Consider the following 14,175-nt stretch of genomic DNA (forward strand, 5'->3'; position numbering starts at 1 on the left):
TAATTTTTGGACTCACCGATGGAAGAAGAAGCCTAGTTTCCAGAAGGGAGGATCTTGCAACACCATGGCAAGAATACAAGATAGGGCTTCCCTGGTGGCGCAGTGATTGAGAGTCCACCTGCCGATGCAGGGGACACGGGTTCGTGCCCTGGTCTGGGAAGATCCCACATGCCGCCTAGCGGCTGGGCCCGTGAGCCATGGCTGCTGAGCCTGCGCATCCGGAGCCTGTGCTCCGCAACGGGAGAGGCCACAACAGTGAGAGGCCCGCGTACCGCAAAAAAAAAAAAAAAAAAAAAAAAAGAATACAAGATAATAATTCCCCCAATCCTTCCCTAAACGGACCTATAGCCCTTTATTCAAGCCACTGTGCACTGGGGACAGGGAATACCCAAACATTTTGAGGGCACATAGTTGACAGTGATACCAGGAGACCTGAAGCATCAATATGCTGTCCCTCCATGTTAGAAGCGTATGGAGGCCCGTAATTAATGGTGCCCTGGCCAAGGTCTAGTTCATACTGGATCCATTGGGACCACAGACCCAGGCGGTGGTGATTTCCACAGTCCCCAAATATAGAACCAGGATAGACCTATACTTGGCGACTGACACAACACCCGTATCAAATCTTTGGCCTATGAGGTAAGATACATAATTGCAGAGAAAGCCAAGAGGAAGAAGTTGCAACTGCCCAATCCCAACCCTGACAAGATAGTAAATTATAAAACCAACATAATGTTGCTTGGAGAGTGGGGAATGGAAATTAGTTTTCCTTAAGGGCCTAAATAGCATGCAGGGGTGGTCCCAAGGCTGTTGGCCGGTCAACGTTGCAGCTCAACTTCTCTTTTATCCACTTCTTTTTCTGTCCCCTCCCCCTCCAAAGGGGTTGATTCCAAGCACACTCCTTAATAACTCCATCTCAGAACCAGATTCCTGGCTAAGCCAACTTGTAACAGGCATTTTCCACCTTGAATGTAAGTTATATTTCCCTTTTAAATAATCTTGGGCTTATCTTCAGGACTACTCCCCAATTTAATTTGGTAGTACTAGGTTTCATTTCTAGAAAACTTTTCCCAAAGTAGTGTCCTGCCAACAAGTGTCTTTGAAAAGCCTGTGGGATTTTTCCCTGGGAAGAGCCCAGAAGTATAATTCCTGATTTACAGGTGGTCTCTACATTTTAAATTATTGTTGACTCTTGTCAAACCCCATTTCCTTATTACAGGTCCTAGGTAACCTCTCATTTCAACATTAAAAAAAAAAAAAACAAAAAAAACCAGCTTTTCTGATTCTAGATTGACACAGCTTATTCAAAATTAGCTTTTCATCTGGAAAGCTTTTCATTGATTATGGAAATATTCTCTTTTTATTTCAACAGCATTTAAGTATATAGGCCATACATGCTAAGTTCATAACTTGTTTTAACAGCTTCTTTTTTTTTTTTTTTTTTCCGTACGCGGGCCTCTCACTGTTGTGGCCTCTCCCGTTGCGGAGCACAGGCTCCGGATGCGCAGGCTCAGCGGCCATGGCTCACGGGCCCAGCCGCTCCGCGGCATATGGGATCCTCCCAGACCGGGGCACGAACCCATATCCCCTGCATCGGCAGGCGGACTCTCAACCACTGCGCCACCAGGGAGGCCCTTAACAGCTTCTTTGTAAGTATATTTAAGTTATCTATATAAAGATAGATTTTATTTACACAGACAAGAAAAACAAATATGTTGAGAATTTCCTTTTATTTCATATAGCCTTGCAGTATTCTCTATACAATCTCTTGATTAATGTTGCTACCTACAAAGTTACACATAATTTCAAAAACTTACATAAATTTTACAGGGTAAGGAATTTAAAATTAAACATGAACAACTACTATCAATTAACTGTACCATGAAATCTTGAACTTAAACTGTAGAGTTTCTCAACTATTTCTATGAGTAAGTGTAGTTTATTATAAGTTTAAGTTAATAAATAATAACAATAAATAAATCAGTAGCAGTCCATACTAATGGCGAAAAAGTAGTCCATACTAATTGGCAAATATACTCTGCACAAAATCTTGGGTAATAAGAGATTCAAAATATTCTAAATACTGTGCAAGCTGATGAAAGCATTTTCTGCTGTTGTATTCAACTTCTTAAAATTAAAACTTATAATAAAAAAAAGAGAAGTATGTCTATAGTTAAATTGATTCTAGTGATGAGTTCATTTTTATGAAAAACCAAAGCAACATATATGTTTTTAAATAGTACATGGTTTCTGTGACTATACAGAAACAAATGGGATGACTGTTAGTGTGACAAAATTGTCTCAGAACATATTACTAAATTATGGCAGAAGTCTCTACCTTGAAGGAAAAAAACTGGAAAAATTTACAGTAGCCCTGGGTCCACAATTAAATGCTACCTAGACCAGGTGAAATATTGTACTGCATCTTAACCAAATACAGTTGATTTAATCAGAGATTCATGGATCTTGCTCCATTCTGGACCCTGTGGATTGTACTAACTCATGCTCACTTCTTCCTCTGCTTCTCCTACCACAAGAGTCAGATTCACCCACAAAGATGATGGAAGACCAGATTTTATCAGCAGCCAGAAACAAAGTACAGACTGCCAATAATCATGAAAAGGCTTGGTCAGGTAATTTAGTCACTAGCCACTGCCTCATTCACCATAATCATGCCTCCCAAACAACAGAATCTGAAGATTCTTGTAAGAAAAAAGTATCTTCAGGGATAGAAACAGAGACAACTTTTGGTGGGGGAGACACATGAGATTATCATTTGGCCAGCAATAATTATGAGGAGATATATATATTTCATTCAAATCACTTCTAGTTATTAAACATACTGCACGATACTTGGATATTTTATAGCTTATTATGTTAGGTTATCTTTAAGTTTTTGAAATTTAACTTAAAAATAGATAAAATAAAGATTATACGTACTTGGAAGAAACTGCCTCCATGAATTCATCCAAAAAATCATCATATTCAGGACCTCTCACTCTTCTCTGCCGTAGTCCAATGTACAATGGATCTTTAAGTAACTCCTATTTGTAAAAAAAGTTACGATAAGTATAGAAATAACTAAAGGCAAGTCATTTACTCTTTCTGAGTGAACCTCAGTTTTCTCATCTGTACAAAAAGGATAGAAATGGAAATAAAATCTAGCTATACTGATTCAGAGTTAACCTACAGAGTTATTATTTAGTATTATATATAATATAGCTACAGTGCTTATAAATAAGAATATGAAATATAATTACTAAACATTTAAAACATTCTTATGTTATTATTGTTATACTTATGTCTTATTCTAGAGGAGAGAAAAGGTATTAAAATCTCTCAGTTGTGTAAAATTCAAAAGGCAAAGTTCGTCACAAAGAAAAATAATACTGAGATTTGAAGTATCATATTAGCTTAGGAAATGGAAAGATAGCAATTCGTTTCTTAGATTTTTTTCTAAAACTGATATATACATATATATATATGTATATATCAGGCAACACTACTCTGTTTAAGCTTTAGAATAGGTAATTTTTTAATGAAATCAGTTTTTAATTGAAGTATAATTTATATATAGTAATATGTACCCATTATAACAAAAGCTCCCAGTAAACTAGGAATAGAAAGGAAATTCCTCAACCTAATAAAGGGCATCTGTGAAAAACCCACAACAAACAACATATTTAACAGTGAAAGACTGAATGCTATTCCCCTAAAATTGGAAACAAGACAAGGATATCTAGTCTCATCACTTCTATTCAACACTATGCATACTAGAGATCCTAGCCATTAAAATAAGGCAAGAAAAAGAAAAAAACAGGAATAAGGATTGGAAAGGAAGAAGTAAACTGTTTCTATTTGTACACACATGACCATGTACATGGGAAATGCTAAGGAATCTATCAAAAAATTCACTAGAAATAATACATGAATTTAACATGATTGTAGGATATAAGGTCAATTTACACAAATCAAATGTATATCTATATACTAGCAATTAATAGTTGAAAATGAAATAAAATACACAACTCCACTTACAATAGTATTCCAGAACATAAAATTCATAGGGACAAATTTAACAAAACATGTGGAAGGCCTATATACTGGAAACCACAAAATACTGCTGAAAGAAATTACAAAGACAAACTTTTTACAGCCTGGGGAGAATGGCAATCTGTTTGACATAATAGTGAAACAACTGACAACACTGCCACCTTCAGCAACTTAGAACAGAGAAAAATGTACCTAACGAACTTGTGAATCTGACTAAAAAGATTTCCAGGCAGAATGCTGAATGCATAAACTGGCTGTGTGCGAAGGTTAAAATGGACATGAACTAAAGAAGGAAATGTTCAGCTTGTGAGCAAAATTTAAACAGAATATAGAGGACACAAGACTTGCCTGTAAAAGATTTCCAAAGTAAAATAAGGCCCGTAGTCAAAGATCAAATTAAGTGTGTGGTTGTAATAACTCTTTTGAAAGCTTCTGAATGATTTAAAGTGGAGCCTAGGAGACCATTTTGCCTAGTTCAGTGGAACAGGTACCACAGCACTCTGATATGTCAACCAATAATAGGGAGAAGGCCTATTCTGAAAAGAATCGTGAGTAGGGCCTTTATCTAATGTAGTAGACTATAATCTGATACACAGAAAGCCGAAAAGAAATTTTTAAAGGTACTGTACTACTTGGATTAATTGACACAGAGACACTTCAAAACGAAAATACTTCATTGGATCCTCCACTTTCCACAGGCAGGAAGCAGACTGAGAGAGCCATTCTGATGCAACGGGGCCATTTCTTATGGAAAAGGAAGACTATCTCAGAGGACAGAGCCAAGAGCCCAGACAGAAGAGCCAAAAGCCTAGGAGAACAATGAACTACAGAACCACTCTGAAGAAAAAGAACTGGGCCTATTCAAAGAACATTCCCTGTTCAAGTAGGTGGCCTGGCAACATACGTCCATTGGGAATTCAGAATTGCTATGAACCACTTAGAGCCATGACTCCTATTCCTGCCATTCTGAAAGGGAGTGTTGACTGTGGTCATTCTGTCCCTGCCTCACCACTGCATGCTTGGTATGTGGGAACATATAGGAGGAGCCACACCAAGGAGCAAAACACGAGGATCTTCATTTGCATCTAGACCTGATTTAGATGACAGGATCCTGAACTGTGGGCCTGCTGTTTTTCCTGGGATGACATTTTTGGAAACCTAGGATGGAGATGAGCATATTTTACATGTGGAATGTGAACAATGTGTGAAGGGTGAGAATCTCTATGGAGAAAGCCTAAGCTGTCCCAAGCATCCCAGCCTCCCTAGCCATCCCAGGGAATCAAGAACATTAATAAAACAGCAATTATTCTAAGTCACTGGGTTTGGAGGTGGTTTAGAGATAAATGATATGGTTTTGCAGGTGTGGTTATGTTGTTAAGAAGGTTAAACCATTTGAGTCACCTAAGTTGGAATTTGCTTACAGACAACAGAAACTATAGCCCAGTTCACACGTCTTGCCCTAGTGTAATTACTAATAGTATCCTCTTTCATTGTGAAAGTGCCTTGGTTTGGCCAATACATTATGTGGTCGTTCGCTTATAATGTACTGCACAACAATGAGTTAAGGCTTTCTGGCTAGCTGGAAGTTAACATATCAAATCATATAAATGTATTTCACAGGAAATGTAAAATCTGAAACTGAGTACTGTTGTAAAGCCCAGCTGTTCCTTGAGGCCTAAAAACTTTAAACAATCTACTGGCAGGCTTCTGAACAGTTGATGTTGAAGTGCCAATGAGCTACTAATGGCTGCCAGAATTAAAATACTTTCTCCATGTATGGGATATAGTTGGACTTCTAAAACGTGAATTAGAAAAAGAACACAATTGAGAAAAGATGTTACAAGTTTCCCCTTCTCTTTTCTCTCATTCTTTCCCATGCTAGTAATTAAAGTATATCATAAAGAAGTCTGCTACAGTGAAGAATCAATTATGAAGATTTATGAACAAGATAAAGCTTTTGAATTAAATCAGGAAGTTATAAAATTCTTCCAGTCATAATGTCTCTGTCAAAAATTACTGTTTTTTAAAAATTTCATGATAATTAAAGCTTTAAAAATGAGTGCATTCTTGGAGATTTGGCTGACAAAAAAATAACATCTACAAAAAGCAATTTAACAAGATTACCCAGTTGTGATAATGGCTCCATAGACCAAGTAGCCTGGCACAGAAGTGACATTAATTCACTGGATTAAAAACTTCTCACAGTCAAAAGTAAAAACTTAATAGATCTTTGTTGGAAAATAAATGAAAGACTTGGTATTAAGCAAACATTTTAAAAAGATTAGACCTTCTTTAACAAGAGGTGTGGCACGCAATGCATTTGTTGTCACTGAAGACTTACAAAGACTTAGAAGCATGTGAGAAGGAAAAAAGTTAGGCTGTGAAAGAGAGTAAAGGACAAAAGCATATGGAAACATAAGAGAGTTTCAAAAAGGAGATAAGGAGGGTATATATTGGTAAAATTAATTATCATACTTCTTAGCACTGTCTCAACTCTGGAATCTTGGGAATTTTTATTTGAAGTTAATAGTAATAATAATCACTATCAATGTTTACCTTGTTCATATCTCTCATTTCTACCATTCCAGTCTAAAGTTTCTGAGAAATAAAAAATATTTTCTCAATATTCTAAAGTTTTTAAAAATCATTACAAAAAGCAGTATTTCCTATCAGAAAATTTGAGAGTGCTGAAATGTAAAATCAAAAACAAAGAAAACCAATAAGCTCTACCCATTCAGAACTACCCCACCACTAGCACCTTGATGCATATTCTTCTATGTCCTTTTCTTTACATCTATGCATGTATAATATTATCTGTCCAAATTGGGGACAATATCATAGACTGTTTTATAACCCCTTTTCACATAGGAATATATTGTGGAAAGTTTTCACATCACTCACTAGATGAACATTTTTAAAATATGTGATCTGTATTGGAACTCTGCCCTTCTAGAGAGGATGAACAAATTAACAATCCCCCACTCCCCAGTGACATATAATAAATATGTTTATTTTGTTGCAACCAAAGGAACAGTATTATCTTTCCACATATATATGTGTGTGTGTGTGTGTATCTGAAGTATACATGTAAAATATATAATAAATAAAATATATAGTAAAGTTAAAAATATATAACTATATTTAAATATAATGTTATCAAGTAGTATTCATTCATATTTCTTTTCTAATATCATTAAACATTTTTCATAAGTTTACTGACCACTTTCATTTCTTCATTTTTAAATTATCTGTGACCATGTGTCCTTAGGCAATTTGTATATTTCACATTTAACATTTTCTCATTGAATTGAAACTGTTCTTTGAATACTAAGAACATTTTAAATATTTATCTGCCATAAATGTTATGAATATTTCCCATTTCAGCATTTATTTTTAAATTATATTTAAAATATACAGATAATCATACTCTATGCTGCCATTTACTCATTATTTGCAAATGAAAAACCAAATTCTGTGAAGAAATAATATAAACTTCTTGCTGTTTTTTTTTTTTTTTTTTGCAGTACGCGGGCCTCTCACCCTTGTGGCCTCTCCCATTGCGGAGCGCAGGCTCAGCGGCCATGGCTCACGTGGGATCCTCCCAGACCAGGGCACGAACCCGTGTCCCCTGCATCGGCAGGCGGACTCCCAACAACTGCGCCACCAGGGAAGCCCCCTTTTTGCTGTTTTGCTGGTTCATGTCATCAATATGATTAAGTAATCTAACTGCCAATGCTCAGCCAAGAGTCTCAAGCAATACTTAAAATGTCAGCGTGCATACGAGCTGGCATGAATGTTAACAAGCAGTGGAAATAAAAATGATTAAAATTTGACTATGGTTCAGTAAGTCTGGAGTGGAGCCCAGCATTTTGCATTTTTAACACATGCCCCCAGTAATTCTGAACTGGGTTCGTTCATGGAACGTATATTGAGAACCACTCGTTTCAACCTTAAATTATTAAGTTAAAATAAAATTATTCTACTTCCCCGAAAGTTCCTATCTCAGGTAAATTTTTTTCTATTTTTGTTTATATAATGGGTATTTCTGAAATATATCACAAACTTCAAGGAGTTCCTGAGATTTAACAGCACATATAAAACCAAACTGTAGACCCCATTCTCTTTCCCAAGGCATTGGTGTTGTGCCTCAGAAAACAGATGAATAAATCCTTGATATAATCCTAATTTAGAGAGGGTGAGGTAAGAGGAGACGATGAAAAAGTAAGCATGTGACAATACACACCAATACACACCAGTTCCCAGTTCTCAGCTGGGAACTGAGGGATTACCTTCTCTCCTCTGGCTTTACTATACAATATAACGATTAGTACTCATTCAAATGCAGGATCACTTGACTGAGATGGCAAGCAATCCCCATAATATGAAAGGACAAAGATAAAAAGTGAGGGCGGTTGAGGGAGAAATGCTGACAACCTAGCTGGGACCATGTGGCAGGCAGAATAATGACATGCTCCGCCCCACAAACCTATAAATACGTTACCTTTTGTGGCATAAGAAACTTTGCAGATGTGAGTAAAGGTGAGTCCTTAAAAGCGAAAAACCTTTTCTGGCTGTAGTCAGAGAAAGAAATGGGATGACAGAAACAGGGTCAGAGAGACACTACATTGCTGGCTTTGAAAATAGATAAAGGGGACCATGAACCAAGGACTGGAGGCATTTCTCTAGAAGCTGGAAAAGACAAGGGTGTGGAACTCAGCCCTGCTGACATCTTTTATGATTTTAGCCTGTTGAGACTTGTGTCAGGCTTGTGACCTATAGAACTATAAGGTAATATATTTGTGCTACTTTAAGCCACTAAGTTTGTAGTAATTTGTCATGGTAGCAATAGAAACCTAGTACCAGTCACATTCTATTGCCAACAATGACTTCTGTACAAGTGCTGAAAGATATATGGCAGGTTCATATGACAGAAAAATCTATAAGGTTTTTCTTTTGTTCAGTTTTTCCCCAACACAGCTGTTTCATGCCAAACATGAAGAGCATTTTCTAGAACAAAAGGGGGAACCTCCTCAATGGGAAGAGGCTTCAACTTTGTGACTTTAAGTTCCAATAAGGATTCCAGATCTAGATACACTGTACACATGAACTGAAGGCCAGACTAAACATAAAGCTAGAATCAGAAAAGCTGAGACCCAGAGCAGCAGTTTAATAGAAACTGACTATGTAGAGACAATATTCTCCCACTCATACTGCCCATGCCCTCTTGAAGACTGACCATGTGTTATGGGCTCAATTGTGCCCCTCCAAAATTCATGTGTTCAAGTCCTAACCTCAGTATTTCAGAATATGACTGTATTTGCAGGCAGCATCTTTAAAAAGGTAATTAAATTAAATGGGGTCACTAGGGTGGGCCCTAATCCAACATAGCTGGTGCTCTTCTAAGAAAAAACTAGGACACAGATGCACAGAAACAAAATACCACTGAAGGAAGACAAGCCAAGGAGAGAGAGCTTAGAAGAAACTGACTCTGTTGACACCTTGATCATGGACTTCTAGCCTTCAGAACTGTGAAAAATAAATTTCTATTGGCTAAGCCACCCAGTTTATGGTACTGTTACAGCAGCCCAAGCAAACATACACCATGTGATACATGTAGTAGTTTTTAAGACTGGAAGGGGCAAAAGGAACATTTACTCACATCTTTGGTAAAATATCAAGCTTTGATATTGGTCACTTACTTAAGAAAAGATAAATGATAAACATAACTTCTTTTTTTTTTTTTTTTTTTGTGGTACGTGGGCCTCTCACTGTTGTGGCCGTTGCAGAGCACAGGCTCCGGACGCGCAGGCTTAGCGGCCATGGCTCACGGGCCCAGCCGCTTCATAGCATGTGGGATCTTCCCGGACCGGGGCACGAACCCGTGTCCCCTGCATCAGCAGGCGGACTTCCAATCACTGCGCCACCAGGGAAGCCCAGATAAACATAACTTCTATAAAAGACTTGGCAACAACAGAAAAAAAAAAGAAATAAAGTATGGAATGCTCTTAAGAGACAAAGACAATTTACTTCAGGTAAAAGATAACTTTTATATAGCAACTGCTTCACAAGTAAATTAAATGTGGACTATGAAATAATAGATGAAAGGTAAGATAAAAACACACACATCCTACCTAAATAAATGTTTTGCATTATTAACTTAAAGAATACGAGTATTTTTTAGGTAAGTACTTCTGTGGCTCAGTTCCAGTGTCTTTGTTCTTTAAATTTCTTTTAGCTGTAAGCTGCAGAGATTGAAGAAGGTAGGCAAGTGTGACTTAACAGCAAGTGAGGACTGTCTTATCAATCAGCTGCTAATTCCTTTTTTACTTTCACTACTACTCAATATAGGTGTTTATGATGAAAGAGGAAAACATTTGTAATTTATAAAAAAGGGATCTAGCCTTCATGAAACTTTGCTAAGTTATTCTGGCTAAGAAACTAACTGTTGTTAGCAATTGCTTTTGTATTTTTATTATCAAGTGTTAAAACTGGACAGAGGTTCACAAAAGGGATGAGATTAAAAATTATGACTACAGGATATTTTGACTACAAGGGGTTTTTCACATGTGAAAGTGGAATACAGAGTGGCAACATAGAAACTACATTACATGTCACACAAACCCATCATTCTATCATATTTCAGTGAATTAAGTTTTCTTTTTGTCTTCTCAGTACAGTAACAGTGCAAGCATAAAGAGAATAAAATGTCGAGAGGTGGCCAAGATGGGGGAGTAGGAAGACCCTAAACTTACCTCCTCCCACAGACACAACAAAATAACAACTCCTTATAGAACAAGTATCTAAGAAAAAGGCCTGAAGACTAACCAAAAAGATTTTCCACAAGTAAAGACATAAAGAAGAAATCACAATGAGATGGGTGGGAGGCAGAGATGACATTGAGTCAGGACCCACACTCTTAGGTCAGCCACCCACAAGCAGGAGGGATACCACAATCAGAGGTTCTCCCCAGGGAGCGAGGATGTCTGCGCCCACGTCAGACTCCTGCACTAGGAAGATGAGCCCCCAGAATATCTGGCTTTGAAAACCAGTGGGGTTTCTCTTTGGGAGAGCTGGAGGACTGTAGGAAACAGAGACTTGGCTCCTAAAAAGTATAAGCAAAATCTCACATGCACAGAGGCAGGGGCCTGAGTCCAACACGCTTGCTGACCTTAGAGAGCCACCTAAAGATGCAGGAAGCAACTGGAACTGCCCTCGGAGAAAGAAGTGGTGGCAACAGCCATTTTGAGGAGCTCATTCTACTATGATAATACTGGCTCTAGCAAAGCACCATTCTGAAATCTTCCCTCTAGTCTATTAGCACCAGGGTCCAGGCCCCATACTCCAGCAGGCCAGCATCAGTCCCAGGCTCCCCAGCTGCACAAAGAGCCATGCAGGGACCCAGCCTCACCCACCAGCAGACTGGCAGCAGTCCCGCGCCACCCTGGGTTACACAGCCAAACACACAGAAGGCCTACCCTCCCATCCAGTTGGCCCACAGCCACCTCAGGAGGCATGGCCTCCCAGTCAACCAAGGTGGAAACCAGCCCTGCCTACCAGCATGCCCATAGTAGTTGGCCCTGCCAAAACAGAAGGATGCACACAGCCCACACAGAGTGTACCCCTAGAACATTTGGCTCTGGTAACCAGAGAGGAGAGTACTACTGGGCCCCATAGGACATCTACATAAGGCCACTTCTCCAACACTGGGAAACGTAACCAGTTTACCTACCACGTAGAAAAAAACACAAGAATTAGGCAAAACAAGGAAACAGAAGAATTTGTTCCAAAAGAAGGAATAAGTCATAACCTCAAAAAAAAGAACTAAATAAAATGGAGATAAGCAATATATCCAATAAACAGTTCAAGGTGATGATCATAAATATGCTCACCAAATTTGGTAGAAAAATGGATGAATACAGTGAGAATTTCAACAGTTAGAAAATATAAAAATATAAAGAAGAACCAAACAGAATTGAAGAATATAATAACTGAAATAAAAATACACTAAAGGGGGCTTCCCTGGTGGTGCAGTGGTTGAGAGTCCACCTGCTGATGCAGGGGACACGGGTTCGTGCCCTGGTCTGGGAGGATCCCACATGCTGTGGAGCAGCTGGGCCCATGAGCCATGGTCGCTGAGCCTGCGCGCCCAGAGCCTGTGCTCCGCAATGGGAGAGGCCACAACACTGAGAGGCCCGCGTACCACAAAAAAAAAAAAAAAAAAACTAAAGGAATCAATGGCAGATTACACGATAAAGAGCAATGGATTGGTAAACTGGAAGAGAGAGTAGTGGAAATTAACCAAGATGAACAGAAAAAAGAAAAAAGAATTATAAAAACATAAGGACAGATTAAGAGATCTCTGCAACAACATGAAGCGTACTAACATTCACATTATAGAGGTCCCAAAAGAAGAGAGAGAAAGGGGCAGAGAATTTATTTGGAGAAATAATAGCTGAAAACTATCCTAACCTTGGGAAGCAAACAGACATCCAGGTCCAAGAAGCACAGAGAGTCCCAAAGGAGATGAACCCAAAGAGGTCCACACCAAGACACATTATAATTAAAATGGCAAAAATTAAAGATAAAGAGAGAATCCTAAAAGCGGCTAGAGAAAAACAACTTGTTACATACAAGGGAACTCCCATAAGACTATCAGCTGACTTTTCAGTAGAAACTTTATAGGTCAAAGGGAGTGGCACAATACGTTCAAAGTGTTGAAAGGAAAAACCCTACAACCAAGAATACTCTACCCAGCAAGGTTACCATCCAGATTTGAAGGAGTGATAAAAAGCTTTACAGACAAGCACAAGATAAAAGAGTTCAGCACCACTAAACCGGCTATACAAAAAATGTTAAAGGGACTTCTCTAAGTGAAAAAGAAAAAGCCACAACTAGAAATATGGAAATTACAAAAAGAAAAATCTCACTGGTAAAGGCAAACATACAGTAAAGGTAATGGACCAACTACTTATACAGCTAGTAGAAAGGTTAAAAGAAAAAAGTAGTAAAATCATCTATATCTAACATAAGTAGTTAAGGAATATACAAAATAAAAAGATGTAAAATATGACATCAGACATAAATGGTGGGGGAAGGGATGAGTAAAAATGTAGGGCTGTTAGAATGCATTCAAACTTAAGAGATCATCAAGTTAAAACAGACACCTATATGTAAGATTGCTATATATGAACCTTATATAACCACAAACAAAAAAACTATAATAGATACATGAAAAATAAAGAGAAAGGAATCCAAACTTAACATTAGAGATACTAATCAAATCACAAGAGAAAAAAAAAGGAACAGAGAAAAACTATAAAAACAACCAAAAAGCATTGGCATTTTAAAATGCCAATAAGTATATACCTATCAACAATTACTGTCAAGGTAAATGAATTAAATGCTCCAATCAAAGACATAAAGTGGCTGAATAGATTTTTTTTTAAAAAAAAGAACCATCTATATGCTGCCTAAAACAGATTCACTACAGATCAAAAGACAGACAGACTGTAAGGGATGGGATGAAAAAAATAATTCTATGAAAAAGCTTGGATAGCAACAATTATATAAGACAAAATAGACTTAAAGACTATAACAAGACATAAAGCACATTACATAACGATAAAGGGATCAACCAAAGATGAATATATAACAATTAAAAATATATATGACCAACATAGGGGCACTTAAATACATAAAGCAAGTATTAACAACATAAACAGAGAAAGTGACAGTAATACAATAATGGTAAGTCACTTTAACACCCCACTTACATTAATGGACATATCATTTACACAGAAAAACAAGAAGGAAACACTGGCCTTAAATGACACATTAGACCAGATGGACTTAATAGATTTATAAAACATTCCATCCAAAAACAGCATAATACACATTCTTTTCAAGTGCACATGGAACATTCTCAGGAAAGATCACGCTAGACCACAAAACGAGGCTCAGTAAATTTAAAAACCTGAAATCATATCAAGCATATTTTCTAACCACAATGCTATAAGACGAGGAATCAACTAAAAGGAAAAAAAGAGCAAAAACCACAAACGTGTGGAGGCTAAACAATATGCTAATAAACAACCAATGGCTCACTGAAGAAATCAAAGAGGA

The 14,175-nt window shown here is 37.6% G+C and overlaps 1 protein-coding gene across 1 annotated transcript in view; it reads right to left on the bottom strand.

Annotated features, from left to right (window-relative positions):
* Positions 1–14,175, bottom strand: part of ME1 (malic enzyme 1) — a 194,015-nt gene that overhangs the window by 95,760 nt on the left and 84,080 nt on the right. Inside the window, exon 6 of the mRNA XM_082633355.1 lies at positions 2,941–3,044. Coding sequence (XP_082489481.1) covers positions 2,941–3,044 — 104 coding nt within the window. The remainder of the gene's footprint in view (positions 1–2,940; positions 3,045–14,175) is intronic.

The sequence above is a fragment of the Mesoplodon mirus genome (genome assembly GCF_964341445.2).
Source record: "Mesoplodon mirus genome assembly, chromosome: 10".
Taxonomy (NCBI): Eukaryota; Metazoa; Chordata; class Mammalia; order Artiodactyla; family Ziphiidae; genus Mesoplodon; species Mesoplodon mirus.